Raw genomic sequence first — 24,400 nt, forward strand, 5'->3', positions numbered from 1 at the left:
CCCAGGATGGACCTGACTGTGCCTAATTAACACATTAGAATGGGTTGGGCATGACTAAACAACTACTTAACCCATTAGCACAGAGGGCATAAGAAGGGACAGGAAGGAAGTGCTGAAGGAGAGAGACAGGCAAATGGAGCCAGAACCAAGGAGGATCTCTGGGTGGAGAGATCTCTTCCCTGTCCTGTCATTGGCAGAGGGGTTTGGAGAAACTAATGCCGTAAATAATGTGGTGTATGGATGAGAAAGGTGGTGGGAAGAGCAAAGTAAATAAATGACACTGTAACATTTAGCCACTGAATTCTCCAAGTAGTCTGTATAGACCAGGGCACAGAAGATTGTTTAAGAATAAATCAGACAAACCCCTACCAGCGATGGTCTAAGTATATTTTGTCCTTCCTCAGCATGTGGAGCTGGACTAGGTGACCTCAAGTTCCCTTCCAGCCCTACATTTCTACCATTCTGTGCTTCTATAATTTTATTATGATGACCTATGAAGATAATTATATAAAGACATCTATTCTTTTCCAAGTCTGACCATTAAACTGGGAGGCTTAAAGTTTAAATAGTAAAAAATATTTACAACTTATCATCCCTTTAGCAGGAACAGAAGAATTCAGCTTATGATGACTCTTGAACTTTGTTTAAACTTTTCTGAGTATTAATTTCAGTCCAATTCAGTTTAGAACACAGATTTTTAGGAGATGCATGTGAGAATTCAGACAAGAAAAGGCAGCAGAGTGATTGAAATACTTGTAAAAGCCCTTTAATGAAAAACCATTTAACATACTTGCACTGCTGCGCCGTGACTGTTTTCTGCATGGCTATATGAATTGCCATTAAGTGTTCTGCTGAATGGTCCTCCCACTTTACATATTCTATGACATGGAGCTCCTGGGCAGGGCCACATTCTGTCAGAACACAAACAAGGGAGAGAGTGGAAAGATTTGAAAAGGTGCAGCCTCATTATAACTCTTCAGGGAGAAAAAAGTATCATCTTACAGACAGAAATACAAGTCCCTCCGAAGTTTCAATGGCATGCCCAAGATCACACAGAAAACTTACATGGCAGAGCTGGAAACAGGAACCAAATGTCCTGACTTTCATGCCCGTGTTTTAGTTGCCAGGCCATCCTTCCCTTTTCAATAGTTCAGGTTTTGCTGACAATCACTGGGCCCTTTGAGGTCAGACATCTCCTCATTCTACTTTAAAAGCTCTAGCATTGTCTGAGGAGTTTCCCTTATACAAGAGGTCAGCTCTAGCAAGGGGTCACTAGGAAAAGGAGAAAGTAGGAGGGAATTAAATACAACCTCAGCACATAGATGCAGAGAAAAGGACAAGTATAAATGAGGAGTATTAAATCCCTAGTAATTTCACAAGGATATTCCATTGATAGCACTACCGAAGTTTTCATTCAGCCTTGGTGTCCCTACGCACTGCAGCAACTGTAATAGATAGGGGGTTTCAGAGCTGTAGGTAACATTACATACTACAAATAGGAGGGACTCAATGAGATAAATTAAGGGAGCTCTGATTGCCTACACAGGGAAAACACTTTGTGTTATCTTACTTCTGGCTCTTCCTACAGCAGTTTAACTTTCCTTGAGATGGTTTCCTTGAATCTTGCCTCTGTAACAGGGTCTCCGGGGTAACTTCCTTCTGTAGTGTGTTACCATGACTATGAGCCTTTAGTAATCTCACATGATAGTGTATCTCGCAACAGGACCCTCTTGATACTCTTGCATCGCAGCACACACAAATGGGGATTGATTGGGCAATCTGGGGGGGAAAAAAATCAGAGACGACAATTCCCACAAAGGATCCATTTGCAGAAAATCTTCCATTTAGGGTCTTCCAACTCTTTAGCAGACCAACAAAGTACTCATACAACATAAAATTAGTTTTCTTTTGCTGCTTTGTAGCAAATCAAATACACCATTATGGAAAAAATACCTTGAGTACATCATGTAGCAGCTGGCCATGATTAGAAAGAGCAAGTTTTGTGCCACAAAAGATCTTCATGCACCAGAGATCCTCCATACAGAGATCTTCCCTCTCCCAATAGCATTATATCACTTAACAAACTCGATCACTTTGTATGCCTGCCTCTCTGGCAGTCAGTCTGTAAGCTTTCAGGACAATCCCCATGCTAGCTTTCCAATTTGGGAAGCATCTAGTGCGTTCTGGGGGCTGATGAACAATAACATACATTTAAATATGGCCAGCGTATTGAACAAGAACCTTCCTTTACTTCTCATGGTTTATATTCTTTTTCACCAAATATACATGGGAACTCCCTCTGGCTGCTTCTTTTTCTAAATATAGCATTTTCCAGTGAGAATCTGAAGGATTCATTTTAAATAGCCTGAATGATTTTAACATAATTAGAAATGGTAAGAAACTAGAACGTCTGTTCCATGGGAAATTCCAAAGTGTCAAAAAAAGATTTTCTGAATAGGAACAAAAAAATTTCATTCAAAACAAAAATTCTGGACCATTTTTGATTTGGGACTGTGGTGGGGTGTACCTGGCCTTTGCGGCTCCTTACAGGAGACCCCCACACTCCTACTACACCATACCCTAAGAAGCAGTGAAGTGACAGAAAGAAATAGGGAAGGTGGGTCCTCCAGGACTCATGGAAGCACTCAATCAGATCCTAGCAGGCTCAGATAAAAGGAGCTGCAGGACCTTAGCAGGTCAGTTCTTGGCTAGGACCAGAGGAGAGAAAAGGAGTATTCATCTCTGGCCTGAAGCTAGAGGAGAACCTGAGGATGCTGACCCTGAGCTAGGGCTGGAGATAAAAGGGGCCTGGTAGGAAGAGGCCCAGGAAAATAGTAGATTGGAGTAAGCAGTACATGGCTGGGTTGTTTACAGAGTCCTTGGGTTGGTACCCGGAGTAGCGGGAGGGCCTGACTTCCCCTACTGGCCACAGGTAAAGTAGCATAAACCCCAAGAAGGGGACAGTCCTTAGTTGGGTGCCCAACAAAGGCCTGAATTTAAAGGGCCCAGAGATGGGGTTGAAGATCCTAGTGAGGGGAAATAGACTGTTTTGCAATGGGTGCTGTCCAGGGTTCTCTGCTTGGTGTTCCCTTCTGGCTCCCTGTGACCTTCACACTTGTCCCTGCTTTTTCATTAGTTGTCCCCCAGAATTGCTTGGGATATGGGTCTGGTAGCTCCTCCCCTTAGGCTAGAGGGAGAGGCCTTTAGCTATGGGCCAGCGTATGCCTGCCCATCTCCAGATTTCCAGTTGGTGCTGGTTCCAAGCACTCTGTCACTTAACCTTCCCCCCTTGCCTGATGGACATATTTTTCTTTCCCTAGGCTCTTCCTCCCTTGCCAAAGGTGTTACTCTATCTGAGCCTCTTGTTGCCCCCAGGGCGATTATCTGGGGTCCACCCATTCTCCACCCACAGAAATTGCATTTGGTGGGTGGAGGTAACCCCCACAATTCTGTTTCTGCCCACAGGTCTTTGCACCAGGTGCAACCCAAGGGATGCTCCCAAATCTCAACCCCTTTGTGGTGGGGCTTGTGGTTTCCCCTCCTCTGCCTGGTTGCTCAGAACCCCTGTCTCCTCCAACCTTCTGAAATAAGCCTGGGCTCTTTTCCCTTGGCATTTCAGTGGGGGACATCTGATAACCCCTCAACCCCAGCTACCGTGCTCAGGGTATGTGTGTCACTTGCCTCCTTTGTCTTTTCCCCCCCCCTCTCCTCCCACTGTGTCTCTTGGGGGGACTCCTCTTTCTAATGGCATGTTTCCTAGGTCCAGTATTTACCAAACATTCTGATTTCACTATTTCCTCCCCCTTGGGTTTCCTATCCTGCCACATGGGTTTCATTTTCCTCACCTGGGCCCTCTGGCAACATTCCACTTCCCAAATGGGAATGGGCTCCAATCTGTGCCCAGCAAAACAGAGAGATGTCTACTAATCTAAGCCACTTCCAGCCAAACCTCTAGGGGTACCCCTGCTATAGGGCAGTACTTCTGAACTCCATGTATACATTCCAGCTTTAACTTCACTCCTGGGATCATCCAGTGGGGTTTCACCAGCTCCCACCAGAGTGGTAAACTGTCTGAGACCGTGTCTATCAGGCCGCTTAGACTCCTCCCCACCATTAGAGGCAAGGTTTACAGTTTTTTCTCTTCCTTGTTTGAGAGTTCCAGACCAACTACAGAACTCAGCCAACCCACATTCTGTGTATAGGCCATCTCTTTTTAGATGTCCCTGATGCCCACACTGGTAGCAGGAAGTGTCCCCATCCCCTGTTGGAGTTCCAATGGGTTCTTCCTTTTTTTCCCCCCCCTCTGTGGGCCTTTTCTGATAGTGAGTTCCCCTGCCTGCCTCCCCTGGTCTGACCCTCCTCTTTCTGGGTTTAACTGCTGCATGCAGGCTGACAGGCTGGAACTGCCTGACCTGTAGCCAGGTGTTCTCAGGGAGGTTCTGTAGAAACAGTTCAAGGATCAAAGTGTCCTTCATCTCATCACATATTGAGTGTCCAGCTTCAGCCAACAGGTGGCCCAGTCTGTCATCCTCTGGGCAAAAGCCCGGGGCTGGACTCCCCAATCCATCTCACAGTTTGAAATTTTTGTCTACATTTTTCAGTGGGAAGGCCCACTTGATCCAGGATGGTTAGTCTCACTCATTCATTAAAGCCATAGAGGCTGCCTGTGCCACCCCAGTCAAATAGGGTGCTAGACACAAGGCCCAGGTCTCCTGGTCCTGTCCCAGGTCTCTTGGCCCTGGCCCACAGCTACCTTCTAAAAGGTGCCCAGAAATGCGTCCGTGTCATCTGCAGGGCCCATCTTACACAGACCCATTCCCTGCACCTGATTACCCTGGTTCCCGGTCACAGGACTCACCATTCTTTGGTGTAGCTGCTGCTGCTGCTTGTGCAATTGCTTCCTTGTAAAGGCTCTTTTGTTGCTCAGCTGCCAGGTGAGCAAAGACTGTCTTTCCAGGGGATGGGCCTGTTGAAAGTCTTGGAGGGCCTTTTGCATTTCTTTTTGCTGCTCAACCAGCCATTGCAGGGTCTCCTCCATGGTCCAAGCCGTGTAACCTCCACCAACTCCATTTCAAGGTCCTCCATCTGCACAGGTAAAGGCAGATCCCAGACAAGCCTCCAAAGTGTGACATGGCAGGGTTCCACTCTTGTCTTCTGCTCTGAATACATGGACTTTTCTGAGACCTTCAGTTGTTAAACATCTCTGTGTAGCTTATTTACATTGTCTCTTCCCACCACCTTTACTGACCAGTACATCACATCATTTACAGCATTAGTTCTCCTCTACCAAGAAGAGGGAAGAGATTTCACCACCCAGGGATTTTTCTTGGTTCTAGCTCTATGAACCTAGACTATTCTCAGTGGTAGAAGAGGACAGGACAAGGAGTAATGGTCTCAAGTTGCTGTGGGGGAGGTTTAGGCTGGATATTAGGAAAAACTTTTTCACTAGGAGGGTGGTGAAACACTGGAATGCGTTACCTAGGGAGGTGGTAGAATCTCCTTCCTTAGAAGTTTTTAAGGTCAGGCTTGACAAAGCCCTGGCTGGGATGATTTAATTCGGGATTGGTCCTGCTTTGAGCAGGGGGTTGGACTAGATGACCTCCTGAGGTCCCTTCCAACCCTGATATTCTATGAACCTACATCTGTCTCCCAGCACAGGCTTCCTATGCTTTCTTCTAGCCTCTGAACTAATTGGCTAATTAGTTTTTTAGTCCTCCCCAGTCCATTCTAATCTGCTAATGTCAGGTCCATCCCAGGGAATTTAATTGGTGTGTAAGTTATCAGAGTTCTGGCTCAGCTATTGGTTCCCAGTACTCTGTCACACTGCACTGAAGAGACTGGGAGTGGTTGAGTCATTACAAAACCTAAACTTAATTTCCCCAATACTAATTTCTCCCTACTGTTACTCACACCTTCTTGTCAACTGTCTGGAATGGGCCACTCTCTTACCACTTCAAAAGTTATTTTTCCTCCCTTGGTATCCTGCTGTTAATTGATTTATCTCATTAGACTGACTTCACACTTGGTAAAGCAACGCCCATCCTTTCATGTATTTATACCTGCTCCTGTATTTTCACTCCATGCATCTGATGAAGTGGGTTCTAACCCACAAAAGCTTATGCCCATATAAATTTGTTATTCTCTAAGGTGCTACAAGGACTCCTCATTACTCCACTGAGGGGGTTTCTACAACCTCCCATGGTAACCTATTCCAGTACTTAACTATCCTTAAAGTTAGAAATTTTTTCCTAATACCTAACCTAAATCTCCCTTGCTGCAGATTAAGCCAATTAATTTATTTTCCCACTATCAATGGACATGAACAATTGATCACTGTAGTCTTTAGAACAGCCCTTAACATATTTGAAGACTTTACTGGGTCTCCCCGCAGTCTTCTTTCCTCAAGACTAAACATACCGAGTTTTTAACTTTTACTTATGTTACTGGGAAATGGCTCCTGAATTGTGAGTTCTAGAATTAATACAAACAACATTTATAGCTTGTGGATCTGATGATTGAACTATTTTATTTTAATGCAAGTTCTGAAATTAGATTGAGAATTTTCCCTGATTTTGACATCTAATATTCTCTGTTGCTGTTCATATACCTAATGCCATTCATTGTTTGTTAAAGTTGATCTAATTACAAGGCTATAGCATCTGATCTAATATTTCCCATAGTGGGGATGAAAGGAACAGAAAACCCATCCCTGTTCCCAAGTACATTAGTGAAATGGAGATTGAGGCAACTCAACTTCTCTTCACAGTATCATCCCCCAGAAACCTGCCTGGATTTTCTTGATGAAATTGCTGCTGCCATCCTCAGTATTAACTGACACATACTCGCACCCTGCACTGTTAGAACGGTGTGGGAGTGGAGTGCTTGTTTTCTGCCTAACATATGTCCTCCTATGGATTTTTCCATGGGAAGTCATGATGTAAGCCACAATTTTGTTTGTAGATGAAAACTGTCATAATGCTAGTGCTGTGGAAGCTACCTCACTCCCAAGTGGCCTGATCTTGTCAGTTATTTCCCTCTAGTAAACTCTTGAGCTCTAACCCGACTGTATGTCTTTTCAAATTTCACATTGTGCAGGCATTAAAATGCTAGAACAGTAAGGGGCTGGTCCAAAACTTATTGAAGTCAATGGCAGTCTGTCACTGACTTCACTTGGCTCTAGTCCCAAGAGAGCAGATGGGGAAGCTAATTAAATACACTATCAATTTTCTTATGCTATTGTAAGCATTTCCTGAAGCCTGCCCCCATAGGTATAAGCTGAATCTTGCAATTTTTAAGCCCACTGCTATAATATCTAAACTTTGACTTCGGGGGCTAAACAACTCTTCTTGCTGGCAACATGGCTTGTAAAACCTTTTGTTTCCTTTTTAAACATTCAAACATCAGTCTGATTTTTTTTTTAACAAAAGACAAAATAAAAGTTACACAAACAAAACCTTGTGCTTTGTTCATGAATGGACAAAGAAAATAAATAATTGTCCTAACTGTTTGATTTTATACATGGTTCCAGTCTTGCCATATGTGATCTTTATGGTATCTGATTTTTCACAAGAAGTAGGATGCATAATATATATAGGGCACTTGGAGTCATTGATAGGTGTCATTACAACCACACTCCAAACTGTCCTCTTCTTGGATCACTAGCAGCAACTGGCCCATTCTGGTGCTCAGAATGTATACGAGTGCGATGCAGATGTTTCTCGCCATATTGGATGTATCAAGTGAGAAATATGGTCTCAGTACTGAACTGCACCCATGCTCAAGACGTCAGCCGCTCATACCTATATTGGACCTTGTGTAAGACGCGCAGTTTCATTTCTTTGTATTTAATAAGGCTATTTGAAAATGGAATTACCTCTTGAAACACCTGACATTTACTTTGCTGTGTAGTGGCACATATAGCAAACATCAATATGACAAATGGAAAATATGTATATGAAATCCAAAGGGCTCTGTGGATCATTCAGAAACAATGCAGAATCCAGTTTTATGTCCAGCCAGAAAATACTGGAGGTGATTTCTGAGGCATTTGCAAGTTCCCGGGGATTGATGTCATGTCCTAAAGCAAGGCCACCTTCATGTGCCAGCATAGAAAAAGGCAATATTTTATGGGCTTGGCTGTGCCTTGAAAGTTGGGAGTAATCAGAGGTGCACTGCCCCTCTAATAGCTCTGGGAGGCATCATGGTTCAGATAGACACAAGGCTTCCGGAATGACAGGAGGAATGTGGCCCATGAACCAGCCTTGCAACAGTGCTCTGACAGGTCGTATGGCGTTGGCTGGTTCATAATGGGGCAGATCCTTTTTTGGCAATAACAATGCCAGCCAAGGCCCTAAAGTCAGCCCTTGCATTCCCTGAGTAATCAAACCACTATTTAATTCCAGCAATTCTGTGGGGGTGCAAGAAAAAGATGCTCCTTGCTCCATCTAGCCCCTTGCAATCTGCCCCCCCCCCCGCTGTGGAATGCTCAAAAGCACCTAAGGAGTCAGTGTCCCAGCTCCCACTGAGCATCGGTGAATTTATGATGCATCAGCTCCTAGTGATTTATAACATTAAAAAGGTCAATAGGAATTGGGCCCCGAACTCCCAGAGGTATTTTTGAAAACACAGCCCTATAGGCCTATATTAGCTAATCAACACTAAAGTAAAATCTAGCCCAATTATCAAAAGGCTTTTCCCTGTTTAATGTTACCATCATTGGTAGTTGACAGATCATTAACTTGACAAGACTTTTAGATTTGTATGCACACGTCCCTATTACGTATTTTTCTGGTAGAATCTAGTAGATGCTCATGTCCCTATTATGTATTTTCTGGTAGAATCCAACTTTTAGGATTAAAAAAATGTACCTAATAAGCTAAAACCAAACAGAAATGCAAAGTAGAAAAGAAACTAAATGAATTGATGTAGAATTAGCAGCATCACTATTTATATAATATGCTGAGCAGGGCATGGTTACTACTTTTCATTTTTAGTAGCTGTATGTAGAATCGCATCTTAGCAAACGAAAAAGTATTATACCTGCTGTGATACATCTCAAATTATACTCTACTTTGGGAGGAGGAGACCATCTGCATGTGGTCTAACTTAAAATGTGATACTTACATTTCTCCTGAGACGGTTAATAAAAGATATATAAACGTATATCAAGGGCCAAAACCGAATTTCTTCCTTTAGAAGTATTTGAGGTCATTATTTTTCATCAGAATAATCTTAACTGAAAAATAGATAAAAAGGGTGTGTGTGTGTGTGTGTGTGTGTGTGTGTGTGAGAGAGAGAGAGAGAGAGACTGACATACCCGTGTGTAGTAGTGATCCTGATCAGGATCATTGAGCACTCATATAACAATATAGCAATATTATATACTTGACGATACATGCCATCCAATGTAAATGAAAAATATATATTTTAACTGAATTTGGGGCATGTGGTATAGATTTTATGGTTTTAATGAGTTTCAAATCATTTAATAAAAGAGCTAAAATTCTGACAAACTGATTTCCAAACTTCATTTTTTACAACCCTTCTTTCTTACAGCGAGGAAATGTACTTTCAACATTGTCATGGAACAACAGCATCACCTGCTGGCCAGTAAGGCGACTACTAGATGACTGCCTGTTCTCTGCGATTTCAGAGTAGCAGCCATGTTAGTCTGTATCTACAAAAAGAAAAGGAGGACTTTTGGCACCTTAGAGACTAACAAATTTATTTGAGCATAAGCTTTCGTGAGCTACAGCTCACTTCATCAGATGCATTCAGTGGAAAATACAGTGGGGAGATTTATATACACAGAGAACATGAAACAATGGGTGTTACCATACAGACTGTAACAAGAGTGATCAGGTAAGGTGAGCTATTACCAGCAGGAGAGCGGGGGGGGGGGGGGGGAGGAACCTTTTGTAGTGATAATCAAGGTGGGCCATTTCCAGCAGTTGACAAGAATGTCTGAGGAACAGCGGTGGGGCGGGGGAGATAAACATGGGGAAATAGTTTTACTTTGTGTAATGACCCATCTACTCCCAGTCTCTATTCAAGCCTAAGTTAATTGTATCCAGTTTGCAAATTAATTCCAATTCAGCAGTCTCTCGTTGGAGTCTGTTTTTGAAGCTTTTTTGTTGAAGAATTGCCACTTTTAGGTCTGTAATCGAGTGACCAAAGAGATTGAAGTGTTCTCCGACTGGTTTTTGAATGTTATAATTCTTGACGTCTGATTTGTGTCCACTTATTCTTTTACACAGAGACTGTCCGGTTTGGCCAATGTACATGGCAGAGGAGCATTGCTGGCACATGATGGCATATATCACATTGGTAGATGTGCAGGTGAACGAGCCTCTGATAGTATGGCTGATGTGATTAGGTCCTATGATGGTGTCCCCTGAATAGATATGTGGACACAGTTGGCAACGGGCTTTGTTGCAAGGATAGGTTCCTGGGTTAGTGGTTCTGTTGTGTGGTGTGTGTGGTTGCTGGTGAGTATTTGCTTCAGGTTGGGAGGCTGTCTGTAGGCAAGGACTGGCCTGTCTCCCAAGATCTGTGAGAGTGACGGGTCATCCTTCAGGATAGGTTGTAGATCATTGATGATGCGTTGGAGAGGTTTTAGTTGGGGGCTGATGGCTAGTGGCGTACTGTTACTTTCTTTGTTGAGCCTGTCCTATAGTAGGTAACTTCTGGGTACTCTTCTGGCTCTGTCAATCTGCGAATATCTCAAACAATAGACCACCTTCTGCTGTTAATGGCTATACTCAGAATGATGTTGTATAAACTTCCCACCCTGTTCAACAGTGATTTTTTTTTAACTAACACATTTGTCTGTTTTGGATTTTAGTAACTAACTACTAGCTAGATAAATGAGGTATGTATCTTCAGTTTAAAAAAAAAAATCTCTACAATGCCATCATCATAAAATATTCACTTCCATTACTGATTTGTTTCCCCAGAACTAGTCTATCAGCCCAACAACACTTCAGTTGAAGACCCTCAAACAGAAACAAATGTCATATTTGTGTATTCATATTATTTATTACAGAAACATTTGTAAAAGAAAACTGTGCTCAGCTCACTGATCCTCACAGTAGCACCTGAGCCCCCGTTCCACACAGAGGAGAGGAGACCAATATGTTGAAGACCCTCCGAATGCAGATATGGATGGGGGGGTCACAATCTGTCCCAAAGTGTGTTTGCTTATGGGTTCAGTCCTGCAGTCACGACACAAGAGAGCTGTCCCATTGACTTCTCCCACGAGTTAAGCTGACTAGGACTTGGCAATAATTCTCTTAAATTTGTTGATTCAAGCCTGAACAGTGTTGTCTCATAGTATCACTTTTCTCAGATTTACCTGATATTTTAAAACAAGGGTTTGTCTAATCTTTATATAGTGGACACCATTAGGCTTGCACAGGGCACTGTTAGGAGTCATGGGGATGTAAGGGAAATAAAATGGGCAATTTTAGTTGTATTTTTTTGGCACCGCAAAGAAGTACAGAATTTCTTGACAACAATTCCAGGAGACATGGAGAGTGCATAATACGTAGCATTTCTGACCAATATCTAACCAGCTGTCTGGGGAATTTGTGAATGCAGGGGCTACTTTAGCTTGTCTACATTGCTTTGCTTTTATTTTCTCATGTAAGTTCTTCATCTTTCTTATGCTCTGATTAAACCACTGTAGATATTATATACATAAATAGTAATCTTCAAATTTTTTTGCTAAAACAATATTTAAAAAGCCCAACATTTATAATTTCTCATAGATAATCTGCATAGTACCCTGATGCAGGGAACAAGAGCCAAATGAAACATCTAATCAATAACATTTATTTGAAAAAAGAAAAGGAGGACTTGTGGCACCTTAGAGACTAACCAATTTATTAGAGCATAAGCTTTCGTGAGCTACAGCTCACTTCCTCAGATGCATATCGTGGAAACTGCAGCAGGCTTTATATATACACAGAGAATATGAAACAATACCTATTCCCACCCCACTGTCCTGCTGGTAATAGCTTATCTAAAGTGATTTCCAGCACAAATCCAGGTTTTCTCACCCTCCACCCCCCCACACAAATTCACTCTCCTGCTGGTGATAGCCCATCCAAAGTGACAACTCTTTACACAATGTGCATGACAATCAAGCTGGGCTATTTCCTGCATAAATCCAGGTTCTCACATCCCCCCACCCCCATACACACACAAACTCACTCTCCTGCTGGTAATAGCTCATCCAAACTGACCACTCTTCAAGTTAAAATCCAAGTTAAACCAGAACATCTGGGGGGGTGGGTAGGAAAAAACAAGAGGAAACAGGCTACCTTGCATAATGACTTAGTGGCTAAGGTAGCCTGTTTCCTCTTGTTTTTTCCTACCCACCCCCCCAGATGTTCTGGTTTAACTTGGATTTTAACTTGAAGAGTGGTCAGTTTGGATGAGCTATTACCAGCAGGAGAGTGAGTTTGTGTGTGTATGGGGGTGGGGGGATGTGAGAACCTGGATTTATGCAGGAAATAGCCCAGCTTGATTGTCATGCACATTGTGTAAAGAGTTGTCACTTTGGATGGGCTATCACCAGCAGGAGAGTGAATTTGTGTGGGGGGGTGGAGGGTGAGAAAACCTGGATTTGTGCTGGAAATCACTTTAGATAAGCTATTACCAGCAGGACAGTGGGGTGGGAATAGGTATTGTTTCATATTCTCTGTGTATATATAAAGCCTGCTGCAGTTTCCACGATATGCATCTGAGGAAGTGAGCTGTAGCTCACGAAAGCTTATGCTCTAATAAATTGGTTAGTCTCTAAGGTGCCACAAGTCCTCCTTTTCTTTTTGCGAATACAGACTAACACGGCTGCTACTCTGAAACCATTTATTTGAAAGAGAAACTACTGCTCATTGTTACTGCGTAGCAGAGCAGGCTTGTGAAAAGGGTCAGGTCTTTGAGTACAATGTGAAAGCCTGCAACAGCTCTTGCTACTCTTTATCAGAGAGGGATACGAGCTGTGATGTAGGAGATAGCCGAGTTGATGGAGTGGTTGCATTGAAAGACTATATTAAAATAACGAGAAGTCCTTGTGGCACCTTAGAGACTAATCCACTTCATCAGATGCATGGAGTGAAAATACAGGAGCAGGTATAAATACATGAAAGGATGGGGGTTGCTTTACCAAGTGTGAGGTCAGTCTAACAAGATAAATCAATTAACAGGAGGATACCAAGAGAGGAAAAATAACTTTTAAAGTGGTAAGAGAGTGGCCCATTACAGACAGTTGACAAGAAGGTGTGAGTAACAGTAGGGAGAAATTAGTATTGGGGAAATTAAGTTTAGGTTTTGTAATGACCCAACCACTCCCAGTCTCTATTCAGGCCTAATCTGATGGTATCCAGTTTGCAAATTAATTCCAGTTTTGCAGCTTCAAGTTGGTGTCTTTTTGAAGTTTTTTTGTTGAAGAATTGCCACTTTTAGGTCTGTTATTAAGTTGCCAGAGAGATTGAGGTGTTCTTCTATTGGTTTTTGAATGTTATGATTCTTGACGTCTGATTTGTGTCCATTTATTCATTTACATAGAGACTGTCCAGTTTGGCCAATGTACATGGTAGAGGGGCATTGCTGGCACATGATGGCATATATCACATTGGTAGATGTGCAGGTGAATGAGCCCTTGATGGTGTTGCTGATGTGGTTAGGTCCTTTGATGGTGTCCCTTGAATAGATATGTGGACAGAGTTGGCACCCAGGTTTGTAGCAGGGTTTGGTTCTTGGGTTGGTGTTTTTGTTGTGTGGTGTGTAGATGCTGGTGAGTATTTGCTTCAGGTTGAGCGGCTGTCTGTAAGTGAGGATTGGCCTATCTCCCAAGGTCTGTGAGAGTGAGGGATTGTCCTTCAGGATAGGTTGTAGATCCTTGATGATGCGCTGGAGAGGTTTTAGTTGGGGGCCGTCGGCGATGGCTAGTGGTGTTCTGTTGCTTTCTTTGTTGGGCCTGTCTTGTAGTAGGTGACTTCTTGGTACCCTTCAGGCTCGGTCAGCCTGTTTCTTCACTTCACCAGGTGGGTATTGCAGTTTTAAGAATGCTTGATAAGAGATTCTGTAGGTGTTTGTCTGTGAGGGATCGGAACAAATGCGGTTGTATCTTAGAGCTTGGCTGTAGACAATGGATGTGGTCTGGGAGAAAGCTGGAGGCATGTAGGTAAGTATAGCGGTCAGTAGGTTTCTGGTATAGGGTGGTGTTTATGTGACCATCGCTTATTAGCACTGTAGTGTCTAGGAAGTGGACCTCTTGTGTGGACTGGTCCAGTCTGAGGTTGATGGTAGGGTGGAAGTTGTTGAAATCTTGGTGGAATTAAAATTAAAATAGTGAAGGTATCAGTATTGAGCATGATCAACATGATTGTTACGTAAATGATGAGGTTCTGAAGCCAAGCAGAACGATTCAGATGAATGGCAACCTGTGGTATGTATGCTACATTAAACAATCATCGGAGCCAGATTCTGCTTCTAGTTACACCTGTCCAGCGCCAATACAGATGTTTGACTGACAGCAGAATCTGGACCATGGTATATTAGTGTGAGGACAGTTTCTTTTGTATGTGACTAAGATTTATTCAAGTAAGAAAACAGGCAATAAGAGAAGACACTGGGCTATAGTTAGAGTTTTGGGTATAGGTGAGTAGATCTCGGTTATTGGCAGAGTGACTAATGTCAGTCTTTTTTCAGGCAAAACTCCTACATGAAATTGTGACCCTGTTGAAGTCAATGAGAGTTTTGCCAATTACTTCAATGCATTCATTTTTAAACAGTTTGCTACAGCTCAATAGGAGAGAAAAATCAGAGTATTCAGGTATTTTCTGGATTGCACAAAATTCCTCGAGTTGTAACTGACCAGGTGTCTAAGGGTCAGGTCTGTTTTTAACCCCCACTCAGGAGACACATGGACTACAAGCTGTTATAGCTGTATCTGCAATGAGTCCAATACTGTTGTATGTTCGCCTCTGACCTGTCCTAGCGCACCCTCCTGGAAAGCTGGAGAGAGGCTGGTAAAACACAAACCTGATGATTCCCGCTGTGAATTTTCTTCTTGTGGTATGGGTCCAATTTTCAATATTTGCTAAGAGAAGAATGCAATGTGTTTTGGGGATTGAAATGGGAAATCGTCAACTTGATTGGAAAAAACCAGCCAGATGTTGATTAGAAAGCTTAACAGACTCGTGGGTGCCCAAAAATAATTAAACAGTAATGATGTTAATGATAAAGAAGAATGTAACTACTACTGAAAATATAGCAGCCTGCTAAAATTCAGCACCACTAACATTATTTAAATGCTGAACATGTTTCTTTCTGAGAACCAGGGAAATGTTGCCATAACAACAGAGACTATGAGATGAATTGCATGCTCCTTTCCAAATGCTTTAATTGAATTACAAAGGAACAAGCAGAGCACCATGATAGCTATGAGAGCTGATTGACATTTTTGGGGATGAAAAAGGTGAGATTTTGTCAAACATACTATGAATGAGAGTGAGCGAGAGGTTTCTTCAAAAGTGTATGTGAGTGTATGAGAGAGAGAGAGAAATTTCACTTTCAACTAAAATATTTGGTTCCCTCACCCCCCAAAAAACCCTGAAACGTTTAGTTTTTCAGTGAAAAAACAAAGTTTGTCATGGGGGGAGGGAATAGAAACAGCGATTGCCTGACCCACGGTAACGTCCACCTCTGTACAATTCAGAACTTTTGGAATCTAAGTTCTGTGCTAAACAGGTCTCTTGTGAAGTGCGCACACACATATACACTGGGTATGTATGTCTAATACTACGAAATTAGGTTGAATTTATAGAAGTCGAATTTTTAGAAAGCAATTTTATACAGTCGATTGTGTGTGTCCCCACTTAAAACCATTAAGACCATTAGGTCAGCGGAGTGCGTCCACAGTACCGAGGCTAGTGTCAACTTCCAGAGCATTGCACTGTGGGTAGCTATCCCACAGTTCCCACTGTCTCCGCCGCCCACTGGAATTCTGGGTTGAGATCCCAATGCCTGATGGGGCAAAAAAACATTGTCGTGGATGGTTCTGGATACATGTTGTCAGGCCCCCCTCCCTCACTCCCTCCATGAAAGCAACAGCAGACAATCGTTTCGTGCCTTTTTTCCTGGGTTACCTGTGCAGACGCCTTACCATGGCAAGCATGGAGCCCGCTCAGGTCACCTTCACCGTACGTCCCCTGGGTGCTGGCAGATGTGGGACTGCATTGCTACACAGCAGCAGCTCATTGCCTTGTGGCAGCAAATTGTGCAGTACGACTAGTAGCCGTCCTCATTGTTCCCTCGGTGCTCTTGGCTGGCCTTGCTCAGTTCAGTCGGGGCGCCTGGGCAGACATGGGTGCTCCTGGCAGATCTCGGTGAGGTCTGTCGGGGCGCCTGCACATAAATGGGTGTGACTCAGGTCATTCTCTTCTTTAAGTTTTGTCTAATGGAGATTCAGTCCTGCCTGGAATATTGGCAGGAGGAATAGCTCAGTGGTTTGAGCATTGGCCTGCTAAACCCAGGGTTGAGAATTCAATCTGTGAGGGGGCCATTCTGCCTCAGGCTGCTCTCCCAGCCAGCAGCACTGTCTGCTGCCAGCCTACCTCTTGCTCCTCCCTCTGCAAAAGCAACGGCTGACAATCGTTTTGAGCCTTTTTCCATGCGAGCACCATATTGCTGTCAGCATCGTCATCCACCAGTCGCTTCCACTGCCACTCTGCTCTCCTGCTCATGCCATACCATGGCAAGCATGGAGCCCGCTCAGATCACCGCAGCAGTTGTGACTGCTCTAAACACCATACGCATTATCCAGCAGTATATGCAGAACCAGAACCAAAAGCAGGCGAGTAGGTGACGGCAGCGCAGTGAGGAGAGTGTGGAGGACATGGACAAAGACTTCTCTCAAAGTACGGGCCTCGGCAATTTGGCCATCCTGGTGGCAATGGGGCAGGCTCTTGCTGTGGAATGCTGATTCTGGGCCCGGGAAACAAGCACAGACTGGTGGGACCGCATAGTGTTGCGGGTCTGGGACGATTCCCAATGGTCTGCGAAACTTTCGTATGAGTAACGGCACTTTCATAGAACTTTGTGACTTGCTTTTCCCTGCCCTGAAGCGCCAGAATACCAAGATGAGAGCAGCCCTCACAGTTGAGAATCGAGTGGCAATAGCTCTGTGGAAGCTTGCAACGCCAGATAGCTACCGGTTAGTCGGGAATCAATTTGGAATGGGCAAATCTACTGTGGGGGTTGCTGTGATGCAATCAGCCAACCCGATCACTGACCTGCTGCTATCAAGCGTAGTGACTCTGGGAAATGTGCAGGTCATAGTGGATGGCTTTGCTGCAATGGGATTCCCTAACTGTGGTGGGGCAATAGACGGAACGCATATCCCTATCTTGGGACCAGACCACGAAGGCAGCCAGTACATAAACCTCAAGGGGTACTTTCCAATGGTGCTGCAAGCACTGGTGGATCACGAGGGACGTTTCACCAACATCGACGTGGGATGGCTGGGAAAGGTACAGTGACACTCGCATCTTCAGGAACTCTGGTCTGTGGGAACAGCTGCAGCAAGGGATTTACTTTCCAGACCAGAAAATAACCGTTGGGGATGTTGAAATGCCTATAGTTATCCTTGGGGACCCAGCCTACCCCTTAAGGCCATGGCTCATGAAGCCAGGCACCCTGGACAGTAGTCAGGAGCTGTTCAACTGTAGGCTGAGCAAGTGCAGAATGGTGGTAGAATGTGCATTTGGACGTTTAAAAGCTCTCTGGCGCAGTTTACTGACTCGGGTAGACCTCAGCAAAACCAATATTCCCATCGTTATTACTGCTTGCTGTGTGCTCCACAATATCTGTGAGAGTAAGGGGGAGACATTTATGGCAGGATGGGAGGTTGAGGCAAATCGCCTGGCTGCTGATTACGTGCAGCCAGACACCAGGGTGGTTAGAAGAGCACAGCAGGGCGTGCTGCGCATCAGAGAAGCTTTGAAAAACAGTTTCATGACTGGCCAGGCTACGGTGTGAAAGTTGTTTGTTTGTTTGTTGATGAAAACCCGCCCCCTTGGTTCACTGTACTTCCCTGTAAGCCAATCGCCCTCCCCTCCCCCCTTTGATCACCGCTTGCAGAGGCAATAAAGTCATTGTTTCAAATTAATGCGTTCTTTATTAATTTGTCACACAAATGGGGGAATAACTGCCAAGGTAGCTCGGGAGGGGTGAGGAAAGCACCGGGTGGGGTGGTGGAGGAGGGGAGGACGGAAGGACAAGGCCACACTGTGCTTCAACACTTATTGAATGCCAGCTTTCTGTTGCTTGGGCAGTCCTCTGGGGTGGAGTGGTTGGGTGCCCCCACACCACGTTCTTGGGCGTCTGGGTGAGGAGGCTATGGAACTTGGGGAGGAGGGCAGTTGGTTACACAGGGGCTGCAGCAGCGTTCTGTGCTCATGCTGCCTTTCCTGCATCTCAACCATATGCCAGAGCATATCAGTTTGATCCTACAGGAGCCTCAGCATTGCATCCTGCCTCCTCTCATCACGCTGCCGCCACCACTCCTCTCGTTCGTCCCTCCTGTCCTCGCGCTTGCCCCTCCTCTCCTCTCACTCGTCCCTCCTGTCCTCGCGTTCATTTTGTGCTTTCCTGGATCTGACATTGTCTCCCTCAACGTCTTGTGCTGGGCTCTTTCAGCATGGGAAGCCTGCATAAGCCCAGAGAACATTTCATTATGAGTGCATTTTTTTTTTGGCTTCTAATCTTTGATAGCCTCTGGGATGGAGATGATACATGGAGCGATGAAACATTTGCAGCTGCGGGAGGGAAAAAAGGGAGATTAGTCTTTAAAAAGAGACATTTTAGAGAACAATGGGTAGATTCTTTCATGGTGAACCAAGCTGTTAACATTACATATGTGCATTCTTCACAAGGTCGCATTTTGCCTCTTATATGGTGGGCCTGTCGGTATGGTGTGAGAGATCACACAGGCAGGGCCTGCGGGCAACAGAATTCAGTTTGCAGGCAGACATGGTAAGCCACAGTCTTTTGGCTTCTTTAACCTTCCTAACATGTGGGAATGGTTTTAAACAGCAGCACCCTCATTTCACATACCAAGAACCTGTTGGGTTTGCCCTTTAAAAAGGGTTGGCCATTTAAAAGGAGGGGCTGTGGTTTTCAGGTTAATGTGCAGCACAAACCGAACTAACCTCCCACCCCACCCTCCCCACACACAAAATTATCTGGGATGATCTCTTCACCCGTCCCCCCACCACGTCGCTAACAGTGGGGATGATTTCTGTTCAGCCACAGGCAAACAGCCCAGCAGGAACGGCGACCTCTGAATGTCCCCTTAATAAAATTCCCCTATTTCAGCCAGGTGACCATGAATGATATCACTCTCCTGAGGATAACACAGAGAGATAAAGAACGGCTGTTCTGTGAATGCCAGCAAACACCGGGACCATACGCTGCCATGCTTTGTTATGCAATGATTCCAGATTACATGCTGCTGGCCTGCCATGGTAAAGTGTCCTACCATGGAGGACGCAATAAGGCTGCCCTCCCCAGAAACCTTTTGCAAAGGCTCTGGGAGTATATCCAGGAGAGCTTCATTGAGATGTCCCTGGAGGATTTTCGCTCCATTCCCATACACTTTAACAGACTTTTCCAGTAGCTGTACTGGCCGCGAATGCATCCCAAGTCTTCAGAGGAAATTAATCATTAAACACGCTTGCTTTTAAAACATGTATTATATTTACAAAAGGTACACTCACCAGAGGTCCCTTCTCCACATTCTAGGTCGGGGAGCCCCCCTTCGTTGGGTTGGGAGAGTACTAGATCCAGGGTGAGAAACAGTTCCTGGCTGTTGGGGAAAATGGTTTCTCCGCTTACTTGCTGTGCTTCAACCTCCTCCTCCTCCTCTTTGTCCCCAAAATCCGCATCCCCGTTGCGTGAGAGTCCATTGAGGGAGTCCACGCACAGGGCTGGGGTAGTTGTAGGGGCACCCCCGAGAATGGCATGCAGCTCATCATAGAAGCGGCATGTCCAGGGCTCTGAGCCGGAGTGGCCGTTTGCCTCTCTGGTTCTTTGGTAGGCTTGCCTGAGCTCCTTAAATTTCACGTGGCACTGCTGCGGGTCCCTGTTATAGCCTTTGTCCTTCATGCCCTTGAAGATTTTTTCAAATATTTTGGCATTTCGTCTTTTCAAACAGAGTTCTGGTAGCATGGATTGGTCTCCCCATACAGCGATCAGATCCAATATCTCCCGTTTGGTCCATGCTGGAGCTCTTTTGAGATTCTGGGACTGCATGGTCACCTGTGCTGATGAGCTCTGCATAGTACCTGTGCTGATCAGCTTGCCATGCTGGCCAAACAGGAAATGAAATTCAAAAGTTTGCAGGGCTTTTCCTGTCTACCTGGCCAGTGCATCTGAGTTGAGAGTGCTGTGCAGAGCGGTCACAATGGAGCACTCTGGGATAGCTCCCGGAGGCCAATACTGTCAAATTGCATCCACACTACCCCAAACTGGACCCAGCAAGGTCGATTTCAGTGCTAATCCACTCGTCAGGGAGGAGTATAGAAACCGGTTTTAAGAGTCCTTAAAGTCGGAAAAATGGCTTTGTAGTGTGGACGGGTACAGGGCTAAACTAATCTAACGCTGCTAAATCCGACCTAAATTCGTAGTGTAGACCAGGGCTAAGTGTGTAAAACAGGACATTATGCATTCATTTCACTTTTTCATTCAAGGGGACAGATAGATAAGGAGACAAACTTCCTCTCCATGCTCAAGTTGTTGGATGGCATTTTAGCCAGGGGAACCCCATTAAAGTCTCTGGAAATCATATGGCTAAACCCCTTGTGCAGTGTTTTGAAACTGTAAGGGTTATTTCCACACTGTGCATTGACCACTAAGGCCTCAATCCCTCAAAGATTGCTGCATGGGTAGATCCTGGCTTCTGCCTAGCCCCCCACTGACTACAAGTTTATTTAGCACAGTCATTCCCACTGACTCCAATGGGAGCTCCAGACAGGTGCACAGGGATAATCTCATATGGTTCTCTTTACAGAATTGGGGCCTATGGGATAAATTAGGGCTTTCTTAGCATGGGAGAAGGGGCCCCTTAACAGTCCCACCCGGAAAACAGCAATAATTTGATGGTTCTTGCTGTAACATTCCAAGCCAGTAAAGTATGTAAGTAGATGTAGAATTTTAAGGACATTCTTCTAGTGGTGTGTTAATTGCTTATGCAGTTTCATCAGGCAACCAGAATAGCTGAGTTATGTTTTCTTTACCTAACTTAAACGGTGAAAAGCAACACACACAAAAAGAGATCAGAGACCTTGTAAAGATAACACTGGGAGGAAATCAGAGAATATATATATAAAAAACAAACACCTTTTAAAATTATTCCTAAACACTTTGGCAGAGCAATATACAGTGCTCAAAATCATGATATTTTACAAGAAAGTAATACCCTTACCACATGCCCACTGAATTTATTAATACTGACTTAGTATCTTGTTTGGTCACATTGTAGTTTCTCATCCACTCATATTTATATTTGATGTTATTTTAGATTGGCCAGACATTTGCTGATCTAGAAAATCCATGCCTCTTGTACGTGTGCACGGCTGAGGGCTTAACAGTGCTGGTTCAGCACAGTCGCAAGCAGAGATTGGTGCAGCAAAGTACATAACATATATAAAATAACAGATTCAAATTTTCCTAATGGCCTTTCTTTTAAAATGGTATCTCAAGACTTTACTAACATAAGCTAATAAGGTGCACCTCTCAGGCTTGGGCCATCTGTCTCTGTGGGGTCCTGGATCCAGGGCCTGAGTTAGCGCAATTTGTGAGATGATGGAAGGCAGGGGAGTTAGGCTTGAGGCTGTGTTCGAACTCTGGGCTTACACTGTAGCGCAGATGCCCTCAATGCCTTTGTGCCTCAGTTTCTGTCTCTCTAAAATGGAGACACCACTATTAACAACTCTCTGTAAAACACTTGGATGCCCCTGTTGAGGGGCATTAGGTGGGTAGCCAGTGTTGCCACTGCAGCTGCTTAATCTGATCTGTAGATAAGCAAAGGGCTTTTGATCTCCAGGGCTGCTTGGAGCATTATAGCCACACCCCAACCTTTAAAAACAAGGTTAAAAAGCAATAGGGAATGTTACCATATAGGGCATATGATAAATCTATAGATTCTAGTGTGGTTTGTGTTTTAAACAGGTGTCAAGAATATATAATATGATGAAATTCTGCTAGACTTGTACAGAGCTAGTTACTTTTACATAGAAGTTACACTGAGCTGTGATGCCCAGTGTCAATAGCACAGTAAAGCCTGTTTATGGTTAATTCTGTTTTAGTGAAACTCCACTTAGAAAGTGAATTTCCCCCCAGCCACCCTACATCAAGCCCGACTAAGTGGGCTTTACACAGAGTTGCTGCCGGGGAGTTGGGGGTTTGAAATCCACCCACCCTGCCCATGTGCAGGTGACAGGGGAGCCTTCAGCTCCCCTCTGGCCTTTCCATAGCCCCTGGACTGGAATAGAGACTGCAACCCCTGCACAGGGGTTGCAGACATGGGTCCGTGTAATCACTGGCTCCCCCAGAAGGAGCTGTACCAGTGAAGAAGTGCTGGTTTGAGTTCTCTTACTGTGGGCACAGCCTGGGTGTTCGGGCACAGCTATTCAGACACGCTCTGCCTAACACAACATCCAGTTCCTTCCCTACCGACAGCTCGAGGAGAGCGCTGGCACCAATGGCAGGGTCCAGCAGCATGATCGTTAGTAGGGTGCCCTCTCCTGTAATAAGAAAAGGAGGACTCGTGGCACCTTAGAGACTAACCCATTTATTTGAGCATAAGCTTTCGTGAGCTACAGCTAAAGCTTATGCTCAAATAAATGGGTTAGTCTCTAAGGTGCCACAAGTCCTCCTTTTCTTTTTGAGAATACAGAGTGACACGGCTACTACTCCGAAATCTCACCTGTAATAACGGAACTCTGCTACTAGTGACATGTTTGGGGAGGGAAAGCAGCAATTCCTGTCAGGCGTTTCAGGCCCGTGGCTGGCTTACTTTGCAGAACCAGCCCTGATATTTTTGAATTGGGGGTGGGGGGGAATGGGGTCATTGTCTTTTGGAACATTTTTGCCAGTTTGCGTGCACCATAGTCCCGCAACTATACACAGGGCTAGCCTGAGAAATGCAGGAGCGACTGCCATTTTGGTGTATACTCCAACTGGAACTGATTCATCTTAATGCGGCAGGGCCTGGGCTCTTTAGTTCAGCACCTGTGTGCCTGGGGCAGAAGTGGAACCCAGCTGCTTGTTTCTTTCAACCTGAGCAATTGGTTTCATGATCATTTGCATTTTCAAGCCTGTTTGCACAAGGAAAAGGGCTACTAACTTCCTTTAAAAAAAAGTGAAAATTCTCCTTTGCATATCCAGTTGCTTAAGGTCTGACATAAGTACTAAAAAGACACATTCATTATTATGTGACAGGTTTCAGAGTAGCAGCCATGTTAGTCTGTATCCAAAAAAAGAAAAAGGAGGATTTGTGGCACCTTAAAGATTTATTTGAGCATAACCTTTCGTGAGCTACAGCTCACTTCACTGGATGCATTATTACGTGAGTTGTTTTCAGATGAAGTAGGTTTTTTTAAAAAAACAGATTTGCCCTCTTCTCACTTGTTTAGAAGTAGTATTGGAAAAGTGGGACACAAAAAACAGCTTATATACTGGAATGAATCTTCACTATCTCAAATATCGTAAAGAACTGACCCATTGTTTAAACAACCAATTTGTGTCTCACTTTCTGCATGGTATATGCTGAATACATTGGGAATAAATTAAATACCACTTAACAGGTTTACTTATAAGTCATGACTGGACAGGCAGGTCTCAGGATAAGTCTTTACAAATGTATTTGTCTAGTACAGTTTCAGTTCTGGTGGACTTTACCTTTATAGGCAAGGGGGAATGCAAGCAAGCACCTGTGAAAGTAACAGTTAACCACAAGTACTCCTTTTCTTTTTGCGAGTACATACTAATACAGCTGTTACTCTGAAACCAGTTAACATTAGTAACCGTAAAAACAAGGTTCAGATGGCAAAATGTGCTGGTGACCGCAAAAAAAACCCCAATGTAAGTTACTATGTTTTATTCAAATATATTTATTGCAAAATTCTTCCAGCCTCTTTGTGCCACCAGAATGAAGGGATCAATGCCTGGGCCAAGATGTGGCTCCACACCTCCAGTGGTGTTGTTCTGTTTGTATCATTAACTGGACAATGAGCCTGTGACTTTCCAACCGTACATTACATATTCTCCTTGTTCTTTTTAATGCTGAGCCTTTCAAATGTTTGAGATTTTTCCATATAGTAACATATTGTGA

General features: G+C 44.3%; 2 protein-coding genes across 3 annotated transcripts in view; one reads left to right on the forward strand and one right to left on the reverse strand.

Annotated features, from left to right (window-relative positions):
* LRRK2 (leucine rich repeat kinase 2) overlaps nt 1-24,400 on the forward strand; it is a 151,397-nt gene that overhangs the window by 124,710 nt on the left and 2,287 nt on the right. For both annotated transcript variants that reach the window (XR_012156822.1, XR_012156823.2), the window contains exon 50: nt 9,556-9,861. The gene's annotated coding sequence lies outside the window, so the exon portion shown is untranslated. The remainder of the gene's footprint in view (nt 1-9,555; nt 9,862-24,400) is intronic.
* On the reverse strand, nt 18,182-22,836 carry LOC140905321 (zinc finger and SCAN domain-containing protein 32-like). The gene is made up of 2 exons (XM_073328439.1): nt 19,785-22,836; nt 18,182-18,824 (listed from the first exon to the last, which is right to left on the reverse strand). The coding sequence occupies exons 1-2, from the start codon at nt 20,344-20,346 to the stop codon at nt 18,679-18,681; spliced, it is 708 nt and encodes a 235-aa protein (XP_073184540.1). The 5' UTR covers nt 20,347-22,836; the 3' UTR covers nt 18,182-18,678.

Source organism: Lepidochelys kempii, chromosome 1 (assembly GCF_965140285.1).
Source record: "Lepidochelys kempii isolate rLepKem1 chromosome 1, rLepKem1.hap1, whole genome shotgun sequence".
Classification (NCBI taxonomy): domain Eukaryota; kingdom Metazoa; phylum Chordata; order Testudines; family Cheloniidae; genus Lepidochelys; species Lepidochelys kempii.

Coding starts and splice junctions, on each gene's coding strand:
- LOC140905321 (XM_073328439.1), bottom strand. CDS start 20,346: ATGCAGAGCTCATCAGCACAGGTGACCATGCAGTCCCAGAATCTCAAA. Junction 18,825..19,784: donor ATGTGGAGAAGGGACCTCTG/GTGAGTGTACCT, acceptor TCCCTCCCGCAG/CTGCAAATGTTTCATCGCTC.